The following is a 16068-nucleotide window of genomic DNA, read 5'->3' as shown; positions in this document are numbered from 1 at the left end:
CAAATGGTTAGAAACCGACTCCATGAGGATGGCCTGTGTGCCCGACGTCCACAGATGGGGGTTGTGCTCACAGCCCAACACCGTGCAGGACTCTTGGCATTCGCCACAGAACACATAGACTGGCAAATTCGCCACTGGCACCTTGTGCTCTTCACAATTGAAAGTTATGGCAGTGGGTCAGTAATGGTGTGGTGTGGCATTTCTTTGGAGGGCCGCACAGCCCTCCATGTGCTCGCCAGAGGTAGCCTAACTGCCAATAAGTAACCAAGATGAGATCCTCAGACCCCTTGTGAGACCATATGCTGGTGCGGTTGGCCCTGGGTTCCTAATGCAGGGCAATGCCAGACCTCATGTGGCCGGAGTGTGTCAGCAGTTCCTGCAAGATAAAGGCATTAAAGCTATGGACTGGCCCGCCCATTCCCCAGACCTGAATCCGATTGAGCACATCTGGGACATCATGTCTCGCTCCATCCACCAATGTTACGTTGCACCAAAGACTGTCCAGAGGTTGGCGGATGCTTTAGTTCAGGTCTGGGAGGAGATCTCTCAGGAGACCATCCGCTACCTCATCAGGAGCATGTCCAGGCATTGTAGGGAGATCATACAGGCACGTCGAGGCCACACACACTACTGAGCATCATTTCCTTGTCTTGAGGCATTTCCACTGGAATCCACTTGGATCAGCCTGTAACTTCATTTTCCACTTTGATTTTGAGCATCATTCCAACTCCAGACCTCCGTGGGATATTAGTTGTGATTTACGTTGATCATTTTTAGGTTTTATTGTTCTCAACACATTCCACTATGTAATGAATAAAGATTTACAACTGCAATATTTCATTAAGTGATATCTAGGATGCTCATCAGGAGCATGCCCAGGCGTTGTGCAGTAGGGAGGTTACACAGGCACGTGGAGGCCACGCACAATACGGAGCATCATTTCCTTGTCATGAGGCATTGCCACTGAAGTTGGATAAGCCTGCAATTTGATTTTCCACTTTGATTTTGAGTATCATTCCAAATCCGGACCTCCATGGGATATTCATTTTGATTTACAATGATAATTGTTATGTTTTATTGTTCTGAACTCATTCCAATATGCAATGAATAAAAATTTGCAACTGGAATATTTCATTCAGTGATATCTAGGATGTGGGATTATAGTGTTCCCTTTATTTTTTGAGCAGTATATATATATATATATATATATATATATATATATATATATATATTATTTTTTGGACTATAAGATGCACTTTTTTCCTCCAAAATTTTGTAGCAAAGTGGGGGGTGCATCTTATGGTATGGATATACCTTATCTTATAGTCTGGCTCTGGATGGGAGGGCAGCAGAGGCGGAACAGCAGGTGACAAGAGGCAGGAGCCGGTGGCTGCAGTTAACACCGTGCTCGCTGCTAAAGAAAATGAATATTCATTGCTCCCCACACATGTAGTCGCTCTCACCTCTATGCACTGAAACCAGCACTGGGAGGTGGGAGGAACTATGGGCATGGGGAGCAATGAATATTAATTTTCTTTAATAGCGGCCACACTGTTAGCTGTAGCCGCCGGCTGCTGCAGCTGCCAGACAATCACTTGTGCCCGCTATTAAAGAGAATGAATATGCACTGCTCTCCATGCCCATGGGAGTGTGGAGAGCAGTGAATATTAATTCTCTTTAATAGCGACCACATGTGATCGCCTAGCCACTGCAGGAAGCCGGCGGCTGCGGCAAACAGTGTGCCTGCCATTATACAAGATGAATATTCACTGCTCCACACACCCATAGTCCCAGGCATGAGGAGCAGTGAATTTTCTGGCAGCTGATCTTGGCGTGTGATGGCGCATGACAGTAATGTAATGCACTGCTTACATGCGGAAATCAGATGCTTTCATAAGCAAAGGACGCAGCGCTGCGAGGGAGAGGAAGAAAGGTAAGTACAATTATTATTATTTTTTTTGCATGTTTGCACCATGAAGTGAACCATGTTTACTAGGATGGGGATGGTGGCCATATGTACCAAGAAGCTTGCGGAGCTTTTTCTACCACAATTTTTCCTTCCATTCAACTTTCCATTAATGTGCTTGGATACAGCACTCTGAACAGCCAGCTTCTTTAGCAATGACCTTTTGTGACCACTGAGCAAGAGTCCAGTTCATTTTCTCCTTAGCCCAGTTAAGACGCTTCTGGGGTTGTCTATTGGTCATGAGTGGCTTGACACTAGGAATTCGACACTTGTAGCCAATGTCCTGGATACATCTGTGTGTGGTGGCTCTATAAGCAATGACTCCAACAGTAGTCCACTCCTTGTGAATCTTCTCCAAATTTTTGAATGGCCTTTTCTTAACAATCCTTTCAAGGCTGCAGTTATCCCGCTTGCTTGTCCACCTTTTTCTACCACAATTTTTCCTTCCACTCAACTTTCCATTAATATGCTTGGACCCAGCAGTCTTAAGGGGAACCTGTCACCCCCCAAGGGTGTTTTGAAGTAAAAGAGCCACCTTCAGCAGCACTAAGGCTGCATTCTGTGAAGGTGGCTCTTATGCTTAGTGTCCCTAGGAATGCAGCCTTATTGTTGCTGAAGGTGGCTTTTTTTTTACTTAAAAATGCCCGGGGGCGGGGGGGGGGGGGGGGTGACAGGTTTCCTTTAACAGCCAGATTCTTTAGCAATGACCTTTTGTGGCTTACCCTCCTTGAGGAGTATGTCAATGACTGCCTTCTGGACATCTGTCAAGTCAGCAGTCTTCCCCATGATTGTGGAGCCTCCTGAAACAGACTAAGGGATCTTTTTAAATGCTTAGGAAGCCTTTGCAGGTGTTTTTTTGTTAATTATTCTAATTTACTGAGATAATGACTTTTCGGTTTTCATTGGCTGTAAGTAGTGATGAGCGAATATACTCGTTATTCGAGATTTCCCGAGCACGCTCGAGTGACCTCAGAGTATTTTTTAGTGCTCGAAGATTTAGTTTTCATCTCTGGCAGCAGCATTTTAATTACATCACAAGTGGTGCATGCACCCCCTGACTTAATCGTGGGGCTCAGATGGGTTACTATGTCAGCCGGAAACCTGCTATATGCTGAAATGTAAAGGAGACAATGGTTTACACTTTATATAGCAACATTGTGGCATTGCGGTATATAGTACAACCAATCAGATTACCGCAGATTCTAGTCCCCTGAGGGACTAACAAATAATAGAGAACTATACAAATTTGAATCACCCACTTTTTCCCTATTAAAAATAAAGAAATAAAAAAACAAACCTTTTTGGTATCTTGTTCGGAAATGTCCAATCTATAAAAAATATGAAACAAATTAAGCTAAAACACCATTTATCAGTGACCACACCTCTCTTAAAAACTACAATAAAAAGCGATCAAATGGGAAAATTTATGAAGAAGTCACATGGGCCTCAAAATATCAATAAAAATGTATGCCTTCACACAGGTCAATTGATGGAAAAGTAAAAATCATACTGGTCTGAGAAAATAGAGACCTCCCCACCACCAGTTTTTTTTTACTGAATTTTTTTCACCACTTAAATAATTAAAAAAAAAAAAGATATGCATGCCTATTATTTCTGTAGTCATACTGACCTGGAAATTCATTCTTCTGGGTCATTTTTACAATATAATGAACTCGGTCAAAACAAAACCCAAAAACTATGGCGGAATTGCACATTTTTCACCATTTCACCTCACTTGGATTTTTTTTTCTCTTTTATTTAGTATGTTGTATGTTAAAAATAAAACATTCAAAACTACAATACGTCCCACGAATAAAAAATAGCGCACATCTGTGTGGGCGTAATACTAAAACGGCTATGGCTCTTGGAAGAAGTTGAGTAAAAAATGAAAGTGCAAAAATGAAAAAAATTGTCCAGACAGTTATGACATATCCACAAGAAATGGCAAAAATATCTGAAAGATGCAGGTCCTACCTGTGCTTACCTTTGTCTCTGTCACTGGCGGTGGGACCCGCATCTATCAGACTATCCGAAATAAAAAAAAATACCATTTAAAAGCTTTCATGATGTCCATTGTTCCACATGTTTCAGTAACATCTTAACTTTAAAGGATATTTCAGTACACAATTGTATTAATTATGTTGGGAAGCATAACCTGACCATTTGTGATTTTCCCATGTTTGAAACTCGAGAAGAAAGTGAAAAGTTTTCCAGCATTGTGTATAAAAATGTGTCTGCCTGCCTGTCTGTCTGAATGGGGTGCATTCACTTAATTTCCATGCAATTTATTTTAATTTCCTCTTCAATTATTTATAGACTTTGCTTATATAAATTGGTCAAAATTGGCAATAAGAATTTTAGAGTAATGATAAAAGCTGTGGATTTATTTTATGTTGATTAATGTGGTTATTATATACGTAAATGAATTATCTTTTGCTAATCGGCTTCATTTTTTCGGGGACAGCCCTGACAATCTATTTATGAAGCTAATGTTTTCATCTCAGTCGAACTCAGTCGAGGGGTTCAAGAGAGGCCTGGATGTCTTCCTGGAGCAGAACAATATTGTATCATACAATTATTAGGTTCTGTAGAAGGACGTAGATCTGGGGATTTATTATGATGGAATATAGGCTGAACTGGATGGACAAATGTCTTTTTTCGGCCTCACTAACTATGTTACTATGTTACTATCTAGCACAGTGTTCCCTAACTCCAGTCCTCAAGAGCCACTAACAGGTCATCTTTTCAGGATTTCCTTAGTATTGCACAGGCGATAATTGAAGTACCTGCACAGGGAATAACTGCATCACCTCTGCAATACCAAGGAAATCCTGAACACATGACCTGTTAGTGGCTGTTGAGGCCTGGATTTGGGGAACACTGACTAGTACTATAATCTGGATTACATAAAACAAACTGAGAAGGGGCCTATCATTCCTTACTAAAGCTGGGTTTCCATTTATTCATAGCTAAGGTTCAATTTTACTATTTTCAATTTTGAGATCATATACATATGATGTGCCCATTATGATATTCAGCTTACAGTGTTTTTGTATTTGCACTCATGGGTATAGCATCTGGCATAGATTAATAATTTCTTTTAGGTGTATTGAGCCCTGACAATAAGGTGGGTGGTACTAACGCCTCTAATATAACCATGATATTTCTATTTTATAGTGGCTGGAATTATTCCACCACCCGATATCATAATTTACCAGGGGTAACTATGCGCTCCGGTAATATGGTGGGCGATATTGACCCCTCTATTATGACGTTGAGACCTCTGGTTTAATGTCTGTATTGGCCGGAGAGTCCCGGCGTCATAATGGATTAGGGAGAGTGTTGTGCTCCAGTAAGATGGTGGACGGAAGTGACGCTTCCAATATGGCGTCGTTACTTCCGGGAACGAGAATTATGGCCATCTGGAGGCACGGGGAACTAGGGGGAGTATCACTATGCTCCGATAACATGGTGGGCGGAAGTGACGCGTGCAGTATGGCGTCCACACTTCCGGTAACGGACGCTCCAGCAACAGGAACTGCCTACAACTTGGCGGCATGGCACACGCCGCATGTAAATGGGTATGTACCATTAATCTAGTTAATTATTTTATACACCTGACATGAGAGCGGGGCTATATAGGGAGGGAACTTTGGTCAGTATGCGGGGACCTTCCACAAGTTGCGGACACAAATATCATCTGCTGTGCTTATATGGGTATTCCCGGCCACTGCGGGACCCATGCTTTACACGGACTCTTATGGACAAAATTGACTATTTTCTTTATGGATTATTAGAGACCCATTGGTCGTGACTTATACAACTCCCCTGATGATTCTCCCCCATTGGAGTTGAAACGCGTTGGGAGACAAGAGACACCATTTTTTGTCCTCTTTTTCTGTTTTTTCTCTCTTGGTTGGTGGGTATCCATAGCAGGACATACTTGGGGCCTGTCCTTGTCAGGACAGGAGCTCTTAGGGGGGTATACAGGGAAGGCAGCAGTTACATATTATTTCCCTACCCTCTGACCTGACTACTATAATTGGAACCACCTCCTTTCTACAATTGAGGGATTTCCTCTATATGTCCGTCCAATTGGTAAGACCATTCCAATTTTTTATCTTTGAGCACTGTTTCACACGAGCACGTTTTCTTTGTTTATGTGTTGGTTAGGATCCATATTTTTTAATTGCATATATTAAAAGTTATGTTTTATGTAGCGGGTATCCTCCATAGCTATTATTCAATTTTACTACGCCTCAAATGACCACAACCGATGTCATAACGGCATCAATTGTTATCAAGCTTTCTACAGCAAAACTGGTAGGCCTCGATTCATAAAAGCTTTTACACCAGAAAAATGGTGTGAAAATCTTTGCAAAGAATCTTTTACGCCTCACTGGTCTAGGCAATCATTTTGTGACTTTTGGTGTTTTTAAGCCATTTTCACCCAGCTCCAATGAAGTCAGTGCAGCTGGGGCCGGATAGAGGCAGGGTTACTATGGCTTGTAAAATTCATGATGAGCTGTGGCGTACCCCACGTCATAAATCTTATCTAGTCCCTGATTGAAGTAAAATATGTGGTGAGGCGCACATGCCACTTTCTGCCTTGCCTGATTCATTAAGAGGCTTGTACAACACCTCTTCAATACTGGCGTGAAAAATGTCGGTCTTGATGAATCGGGGCCGTGTTGTTTTCTACCGGACTGAAGTCCTCCATATTCATGAGCTCTGTATAACCCTGCCCCATCAATGATTTCTGTATACACTGTACCTAGGCAGAAGGTTGCCAATCAGTGTTGTGGGTAGGGTTATATACAGAACTCCATTCAGATAACTGCTAGAGCTGAAGCCGATCAATTGGATTTTATCAAAATGACAGCATGCAGCCCAGTAAGCGACAACACTGGAATCAGGGTATCTGCTCCTACATCATGCGGGGCAGCAAAAACCTGGTGTCAGATCCCCTTTAATAGTCAGGTAAATAACTGATGTTCCATATGGATGGGAAAAATCCCATAGAATACAAAGGAATCAGTTCCCACTTCAATTTCCCTCTGACGTTTCACTGCACCCTGAAAAAAAAAGCAGGATGGCTAGGCAAATAGAAGCACGGCCTTTGACCCTCAATCTTTTCTACCATTGTCACCATATTTGCATGTTGTTATGATAGCACTTGGAGGTGAGCAGAACTTTCCTGAAGGCATCTGAAAAGATTACCGTATGTGCCTTCTTCTAACTGCTGTAGTTTCCTACAACTTTCTTTTATTTAATGAATTTGAAAATATGTATTTAAGACGTAAATGACAATGCACTTGAAAACTACACTTGATTTTCTTTTTCAGGAATCAGGGCAGATTCAACAATTAATCCAGCAACTACGCCCAAAGCAGTGGCTCCATCTTCATCTCCACCTTCTGTAACTACTCAAGTGGCTACAACAATGAGTAAGATGAGCACTGTGACCCAACCTAAACCAGCAGTCCCCATTACGGCTGCTGCTACTCCAGCACCAACAACCCATACAACAACAACCGCTTTACCCCAAATGTCTGTAGGAACTACTAAACCAAGTACCACAGCAATAAGTGGTTCCCAAGGTGCCACACATCCAGTAACTGACAAGACGGAAAAAACAACAGTCGCGGCAACAAGTAGGAGCACATCCACGCATGTCAGAACCACAAAGAATAGTACGCCAACTGCAGCAAGCCCTAGTGTCCACGCCACACAACCAACAAACTTGCCAAAAACATCTACACTAGTTTTCAAAAGCAGTACTGCCGAAGGTAAGCTACGTTTTTAAGTTTAAATGTATTGCTGTTCTTCTTTCACTTATTGAAATATGCGTACTAACAAAAATCAAAGAACGGAAGACTGAAATACAAAAAAACAAGGTAACACTAAGCTCAAATAGGTTCATGTTCAAAATGTGTGAAGTGTGTCATATTTATTTATGAGACAAAATTACAGCAAACAGCCCAGCACGTGACATCACTAGAATCAGGGTCTTTATCTCTACATTCTCTTAGACTAGGTGGCGAAAACCTGCTGACAAATTCACTTGAAAGAAGAACTCTTCCCTTCAAAATTTGTATCTTTTTAATATATTGTAATCCTATTATATCACACTGTGTACTTACAATTGCTGATTTTGCCCATCTACCCAGGAAAATCTTCTTTTTTCCATTAAGTCTATGACATCACATTATTAAAAATTAACTAGCTGATTTCTAAGTAGAAACAGGAGGTCAATTTTTCATGCATGAGTCATCAGTCACCGCAAAAGTCCCTGGCAGGGGGGAGGAGGGAGCAGCTGGGTCAGGAGATGAAGAGGGGAATGATAAATGCAGGGGCAAGAGACTTCCTGTTTCTACATAGAGCAGAGAAAAGAGAAGAATTATCTGGGTAGAAAGGTAAAATGAGAAATTGTAAGTACACAGTGCTATATAATATGATGACTGCAATATATTAAGGGCAAAAAACTTTGATAGGAGTACTGCTTCTTTAAGCCACTTAACCTTTTTCACAATAAGAAAAATACATAACTGAGACTAGTAAATCACTTTTTCATGTAGTTTTACATAAATTGTATGGCTCTTTAAAGTAAAAATTTTAGATTAGTGCACAATTCCATTAACCGTCAAACTGGTAATAATTCCCTTGGTTACACAACTCATGGTTATCCTATGGACACTGATTTTAATTTTAATGCAAAGTGGCATGTTAAAATATTTCTATATAGTCAAGGCCCTGCATTAACTGATATCATTAACCACTTTCCGACAAGGCAAATTTCCATTTTTGTGTATACATTTTTTGCTTCCTTCTTCCAAGTGCGTATATAGTGTGTTAAGTGTCCTGGTATCATAATTGTCCAGTTCAGAACAATTACAGTGATCCTAAACTTGTCAAGTTATTTTTTATTATGTTAGTAGTGCCCCCCCAAAAAATAGAAATTTTATTTAAAAAAAAAATTGTCAGCATTTTTGAAGATTCATAATGTTTTTATTTTTTAGTTGATGGGTATTATGGTGGTGTTGAAATCACAAAAACACAATTTAGTATTTTTTTTTTCTGTTTACGGTGTTTCCTAATTGGGTTACTTAATTTTATATTTTGATGGATCAGACTTTACCAATGTATTTTATTTATATTTTAAATATCTATTTTTAATAGGGGGACAAGTGGGGTGATTTACTTTGTTCATACATTTAAAAACCTTTTTTTTACTTTTTACTGTATTTATTAGTCCCTTTAGTGGACTTTAACCTGCGATCTTCAGATTTCTTGTACTACATACTCTTGTGCCGTACATATACGACGTATGAATATTTATGTGAAATAACGAGCGCTAATAAACTACAGAGCTACATTACATGTCCTTTTTGGGGCTTTTCACAGGTATATCAAAATCAAACATTACAGAAAATGCAACGCAGCCAATTGTGACATCTCGTGCCTTCACTTCAGAACACACCATTTATAAAAATGTTACAAACTACAGTAGCACTGTGGCATCGTCCTTTGGTGTGTCACCATCTCCAATGACATCATCTAAGACTACAGCAGGCACCATTTCAGATTCTACCACAGGTTCCAAAAAAGAGGAAGCACCCATGATATCACCGTCCGTGAACTATACTGAGGAGAATATTGAGGTAAATACTGTTTTCGAGTTGTGTATTACAAACATTTTTACATGAATATATATATATATATATATATATATATATATATATATATATATATATATATATACAGTGGGGCAAAAAAGTATTTAGTCAGTCAGCAATAGTGCAAGTTCCACCACTTAAAAAGATGAGAGGCGTTTGTAATTTACATCATAGGTAGACCTCAACTATGGGAGACAAACTGAGAAAAAAAAATCCAGAAAATCACATTGTCTGTTTTTTTAACATTTTATTTGCATATTATGGTGGAAAATAAGTATTTGGTCAGAAACAAAATTTCATCTCAATACTTTGTAATATATCCTTTGTTGGCAATGACAGAGGTCAAACGTTTTCTGTAAGTCTTCACAAGGTTGCCACACACTGTTGTTGGTATGTTGGTCCATTCCTCCATGCAGATCTCCTGTAGAGCAGTGATGTTTTTGGCTTTTCGCTTGGCAACACGGACTTTCAACTCCCTCCAAAGGTTTTCTATAGGGTTGAGATCTGGAGACTGGCTAGGCCACTCCAGGACCTTGAAATGCTTCTTACGAAGCCACTCCTTCGTTGCCCTGGTGGTGTGCTTTGGATCATTGTCATGTTGAAAGACCCAGCCACGCTTCATCTTCAATGCCCTTGCTGATGGAAGGAGGTTTGCACTCAAAATCTCACGATACATGGCCCCATTCATTCTTTCATGTACCCGGATCAGTTGTCCTGGCCCCTTTGCAGAGAAACAGCCCCAAAGCATGATGTTTCCACCACCATGCTTTACATTAGGTATGGTGTTTGATGGATGCAACTCAGTATTCTTTTTCCTCCAAGTTGTGTTTCTACCAAACAGTTCCAGTTTGGTTTCATCAGACCATAGGACATTCTCCCAAAACTCCTCTGGATCATCCAAATGCTCTCTAGTAAACTTCAGACGGGCCCGGACATGTACTGGCTTAAGCAGTGGGACACGTCTGGCACTGCAGGATCTGAGTCCATGGTGGCGTAGTGTGTTACTTATGGTAGGCCTTGTTACATTGGTCCCAGCTCTCTGCAGTTCATTCACTAGGTCCCCCCGCGTGGTTCTGGGATTTTTGCTCACCGTTCTTGTGATCATTCTGACCCCACGGGGTGGGATTTTGCGTGGAGCCCCAGATCGAGGGAGATAATCAGTGGTCTTGTATGTCTTCCATTTTCTAATTATTGCTCCCACTGTTGATTTCTTCACTCCAAGCTGGTTGGCTATTGCAGATTCAGTCTTCCCAGCCTGGTGCAGGGCTACAATTTTGTTTCTGGTGTCCTTTGACAGATCTTTGGTCTTCACCATAGTGGAGTTTGGAGTCAGACTGTTTGAGGGTGTGCACAGGTGTCTTTTTATACTGATAACAAGTTTAAACACGTGCCATTACTACAGGTAATGAGTGGAGGAAAGAAGAGACTCTTTAAGAAGAAGTTACAGGTCTGTGAGAGCCAGAAATCTTGATTGTTTGTTTCTGACCAAATACTTATTTTCCACCATAATATGCAAAAAAAATGTTAAAAAAACAGACAATGTGATTTTCTGGATTTTTTTTTCTCAGTTTGTCTCCCATAGTTGAGGTCTACCTATGATGTAAATTACAGACACCTCTCATCTTTTTAAGTGGTGGAACTTGCGCTATTGCTGACTGACTAAATACTTTTTTGCCCCACTGTATATATACACACACATACATACACACAGATACATACATACCTCTATCGTATGTGAAAAAATAAAAAATTTGGCTAAAATGTGGAAAATTTGGGTATTTTCAAACTTTGAATTCTTATGCCCTTAACCCCTTTTCGACTAATACGGCGGTGAGCCCACATCAAAGTCGCGACATGTCAGCTGTTTTGAACAGCTGACATGTGCGCACAATAGCGGCAGGTGAAATCGCGATTCACCCGCCGTTATTAACCTGTTAAATGTTGCTGTCAAACGTTGACAGCGGCATTTAACCGGCACTTCCGGCCGCGGGGTCAGAAATGAGCGCATCAGGATAGTAACCATAGAGGTCCTTGAGACCTCTAAGGTTACTGATGCTGGCCTGCTGTGAGCGACCCCCTGTTGTCAGCGCTCATAGCAAGCCTGCATTTCAGCTACATAGCAGCGATCTGATGATCGCTGTTATGTAGCAGAGCCGATAAGGCTATGCCAGCTTCTAGCCTAACATAGAGGCTATTTGTCAAAAGTTAAAAAAAAATGTTTTTAAAAATATGAAAAAAATAAAAAAAAATATAAAAGTTTAAATCACCCCCTATCGCCCCATCCAAAATAAAACAATAAAAAAAAAAAAAATCAACCCTACACATATTTGGTATCGCCGCGTTCAGAATCGCTTGATCAATAAAAAAAGCATTAACCTGATCACTAAACGGCATAGCGAGAAAAAAATTTGAAACGCCAGAAATTCAAAACGGTTTTTCAGTAACCGCGTGATTGCATTAAAAAGCAATAACAGGCGATCAAAAGAACGTATCTGCACAAAAGTGGTATTAAAAACGTCAGCTCAGCACACAAAAAATAAGTCCTCACCCGACCCCAGATCACGAAAAATGGAGACGCAACAGGTATTGGAAAATGGCGCTTTTTTTTGTTTTTAGCACAGTTTTGAATTTTTTTTCACCACTTAGATAAAAAATAACCTAGACGTGTTTGGTGTCTATGAACTCAAAATGACCTGGAGAATCATAATGGCAGGTCAGTTTTAGCATTTAGTGAACCTAACAAAAAAGCCAAACAAAAAACAATTTCACCGCATTTGGAATTTTTTTCCTATTTTCTAGTACACTATATGGTAAAACCAATGGTGTCGTTCAAAAGTACAACTCGTCCCGCAAAAAATAAGCCCTCACATGACCATATTGACGGAAAAAAAAAAAAAAAAAGTTATGGCTCTGGGAAGGAGGGGAGCGAAAAACGAAAACACAAAAACGAAAAAGGGCCGCGGCGGGAAGGGGTTAAATTAGAGAGACATGTCACACAAAATAGTGAATAAATAACATTTCCCACATGTCTACTTTACCTCAGCACAATTTTGGAAACAACATATTTTTTTGTTAGGAAGTTATAAGGTTTAAAGGTTGACCAGCAATTTCTCCTTTTTCCAACAAAATTTAAAAAACCATTTGAAGTCATTTTGAGGGGTCTATATGAAAAAATACCCAAAAGTGACACCATTCTAAAAACTGCACCCCTCAAGGTGCTCAAAATCACATTCAACAAGTTTATTAACCCTTCAGGAATTTTTGGAATGTGGTAAAAAAAATAATTAACATTTAACTCTTTTTCCCCAAAATTTAACTTTAGACCCAAATTTTTTTTTATTTTCACAAGGGTAACAGGAAAAAGTGGATCCCAATACTTGTTGTGCAATTTCTCCTGAGTATGCAAATACTTCTCATATGAATGAAAACCACTATTTGGGCACATGGCAGAGCTCGGTCTGCGTGCTCATAGAACAAGAAGAAATTAGTGGGCTGGTGGCCATCAAATTACAGCCATTGGCCCTAGTACTGCGGTTCCTGAGAATCTAAGCGGGGGCCTTTCTCTAAACCAAGTACATGCCCTGCTCTGATCCATAAAAAATAAATGACACGGAGAAGTGAGCTGATTTTAAAGGATCCATTTTTGCATTTATATATACCGTAGATGCTTTACATAGTTGCTTCCATGTTCACCACAACGACATTCTTATTACACCCTATAAAAGTCTATGAAGTTGTTTTTGTTTTTTATAAATGTTGACCACTGTCACGACTAAAAGCCTTTTTTATTTTGTAGAATAAATTGAATGCATGGTTTATTAACCAAAAGAATGTGTTTCTGTATGGGCTCATTTTTCATTATTTCTAGTTTAACTTATATTAGCATTTATGTTCTTTTTTATTCTGTAGGTCAGTTGCAAAAACGAACATAGGGGATCTTTGGTGAAGATTAATATAAAATCCTCAAGAATTTGTGTAAGTACTGCACTGAAACTGGAAGAAATCACACAATTCTCCATAACATTTATCTTTTCCACTACATACATCACTGGGAAATAATTTTCTACTTATTAAATTATCACACTGGTTGAGCTCTGTTCGCATTATATTGAGCCGCCTCCTGTTGTGGGCATGTGGAGGATTTCCCTACATTTTTTTGCTTTACAAGGATTCAGGCCATAGACTCCCATGAACAAAATCTATTTTTTATGGTATACTTTTTTTCCCCAAGATACCTCTGTATAGAATAGCATAGAATACGAAGGAGAAAAAGGGTCTGTTGATAGGAATATCTGGCATCTCTCGGCATCTGTCAGGTGAATAGATCCCTGTGGATGTGTCTGACGTATGAACTGATAGATTTCCCGGTCTGTACTACTAACGTATGACTCTGCAGTGACATGACCAGAGTGAGAAGAACGCCGCCAAAAACATGGGTAAAAAAACGTGTGAGAAGCAAGACGTGAACTTTCTTAGGCCTCACTCACACATCAGTATTTTTGATCAGTATTTCATCAGTATTTGTATGCTAATGCTAAGAGTGTCTCTAAAACAGAGAAGAGGTGTCAATTAGTGATGAGCGAGTGTACTCGTTGATCGGGTTTTCCCGAGCACGCTCTGATGGTCTCCGAGTATTTGTAACTGCTCGGAGATTTCGTTTTCCTTGCCGCAGCTACATGATTTACGGCTGATAGACAGCTTGAATACATGTGGGGATTCCCTAGCAACCAGGCAACCCCCACATGTACTCAGGCTGACTAGCAGCCGTAAATCATGCAGCTGCCTCAACAAAAACTAAATCTCCGAGCAGTAACAAATACTCGGAGACCACCCGAGCGTGCTCAGGAAAACCCATCAACGAGTACACTCGCTCATCACTAGTGTCAATCTTTCAATTCACTGGGGAACACAATTTTTTAAGAGTTAGGTCAGACAACTGTTCTTAATTAATTTTTGGATGCTGAATCCAGAAATGATCTCAGTTTTTCTCTATCACGTCAAGTTTTTGAACTATAGGATTTTTGTCTTCTCAAAACTATGTAAACTACTGTACCTAAAAAGTGTTGTTTTTTTTTTAATAGTACAAATATGAACAAAAAATGAAATATATAAGAAATAGGCATGACAAAGTTGTGACTACTCTTACAAGTTGCCACGTAGCTCTATATGAGTCGAATTGTAATCAGATAACAAGTCTTATTACAGATATCAGTGCAATTGTGCTTCTCTGGCAGGTAAGTTGTGTAGGAAAAACTTGACGTGCTAGAAAAAAACTGACTACATTTTTGGAATCAGCATGCCAATTTTAGTATAAATCAGCTCAAAAACCTAACTCAACAGAAAATGTTTTTCCCCTGTGTTATAGTTTTTCTCTGTAAGGCCACGTGCACACATTGAGTATTTGGTGAGTTTTTTTACCACAGTATTTGTAGGCCAAAACCAGGAGAGGAACAATCATAGAATCCCGTCGCCACTTCTGCATTTTTCACCCATTTCTGGTTTTGGCTTACAAATAGAGTTAAAAAAAAACCTCACCAAATACTCAATGCGTTCACGTGGCCTTAGATCCACTCCTGGCTGTGGAGTACAAACACTGATGCAAAAATATTGATATCTGAATGAGGTCTTAGTTTACTTTGTCATGGGCAATACACTATTATATTGTTCTCATCAATTGCTTAAGCTGCGCTGTTTGTCCATTTCATCTTCTTATAACTAATCTTATAGATGCATGTAATGTCATGTCTTTTACATTTTAATATTTGCTTCCTTAGTGAGAACTGTTTATTGCATGCAGGAGCCCTTTAAAATGAATTGCTAAGAAAAGCCAAAAAAAAAGTTTTGTAATTCAGAACTCCAATACTGCCATCTGCAGATTCCTATTAAAAGTGTCATTTCCTTGTGTACTTGTGTTTCTTCTGTGTATCACCAGATTGGGCACAATTAATAATTTTGAGAGACAAACATTTTAAAGTTACGAATTTTCCTTAGCTGATATAGATTTCATATTTGACATTCAGTTTCCTTCATTTTGACCTTTTATATATTACCTCTTTACATCTAGGTATGGTTATAATTTATATAAGATTCTAGGGTAGAGTATGTGTGTATGTAAAATGATTATTAAATAGGTTGATCACTACTGTAGCATCAATGACCTATCCAAAGGATAAGTCATCAATGTCTGATCCGCCGGGGTCTGACACCGGCACCCCCGCTGATCAGCTATCATCGATGGCAGTGGCCGCCGGCTGGAAGTACTCACTTGTGGAGCTGGCCAACTTCTGATAGTGGCCAAGACTGGTTGCTATACAAATGCCTCCTATTAATTTGAATTTGATGTGGATGTGTAGTACCCAGCCTCAGTCACTACCAGAAGACAGAGCAGCTTCCAGCCAGTGGCAGCCACTCCTTACAATGATAAGA

General features: G+C 39.8%; 1 protein-coding gene across 1 annotated transcript in view; it reads left to right on the top strand.

The window, feature by feature from the left end:
- The window catches only part of PODXL (podocalyxin like), a 162588-nt gene that overhangs the window by 120721 nt on the left and 25799 nt on the right, over positions 1 to 16068 (top strand). Inside the window, exons 2-4 of the mRNA XM_069765351.1 lie at positions 7312 to 7755; positions 9371 to 9627; positions 13552 to 13617. Of these exons, the coding sequence (XP_069621452.1) occupies positions 7312 to 7755; positions 9371 to 9627; positions 13552 to 13617 (767 nt within the window). The remainder of the gene's footprint in view (positions 1 to 7311; positions 7756 to 9370; positions 9628 to 13551; positions 13618 to 16068) is intronic.

Source organism: Ranitomeya imitator, chromosome 4 (genome assembly GCF_032444005.1).
Source record: "Ranitomeya imitator isolate aRanImi1 chromosome 4, aRanImi1.pri, whole genome shotgun sequence".
Lineage (NCBI taxonomy): Eukaryota > Metazoa > Chordata > Amphibia > Anura > Dendrobatidae > Ranitomeya > Ranitomeya imitator.
The sequence above is the reverse complement of the archived record's forward strand: the minus strand, read 5'-3'. Positions and strand labels throughout refer to the sequence as shown.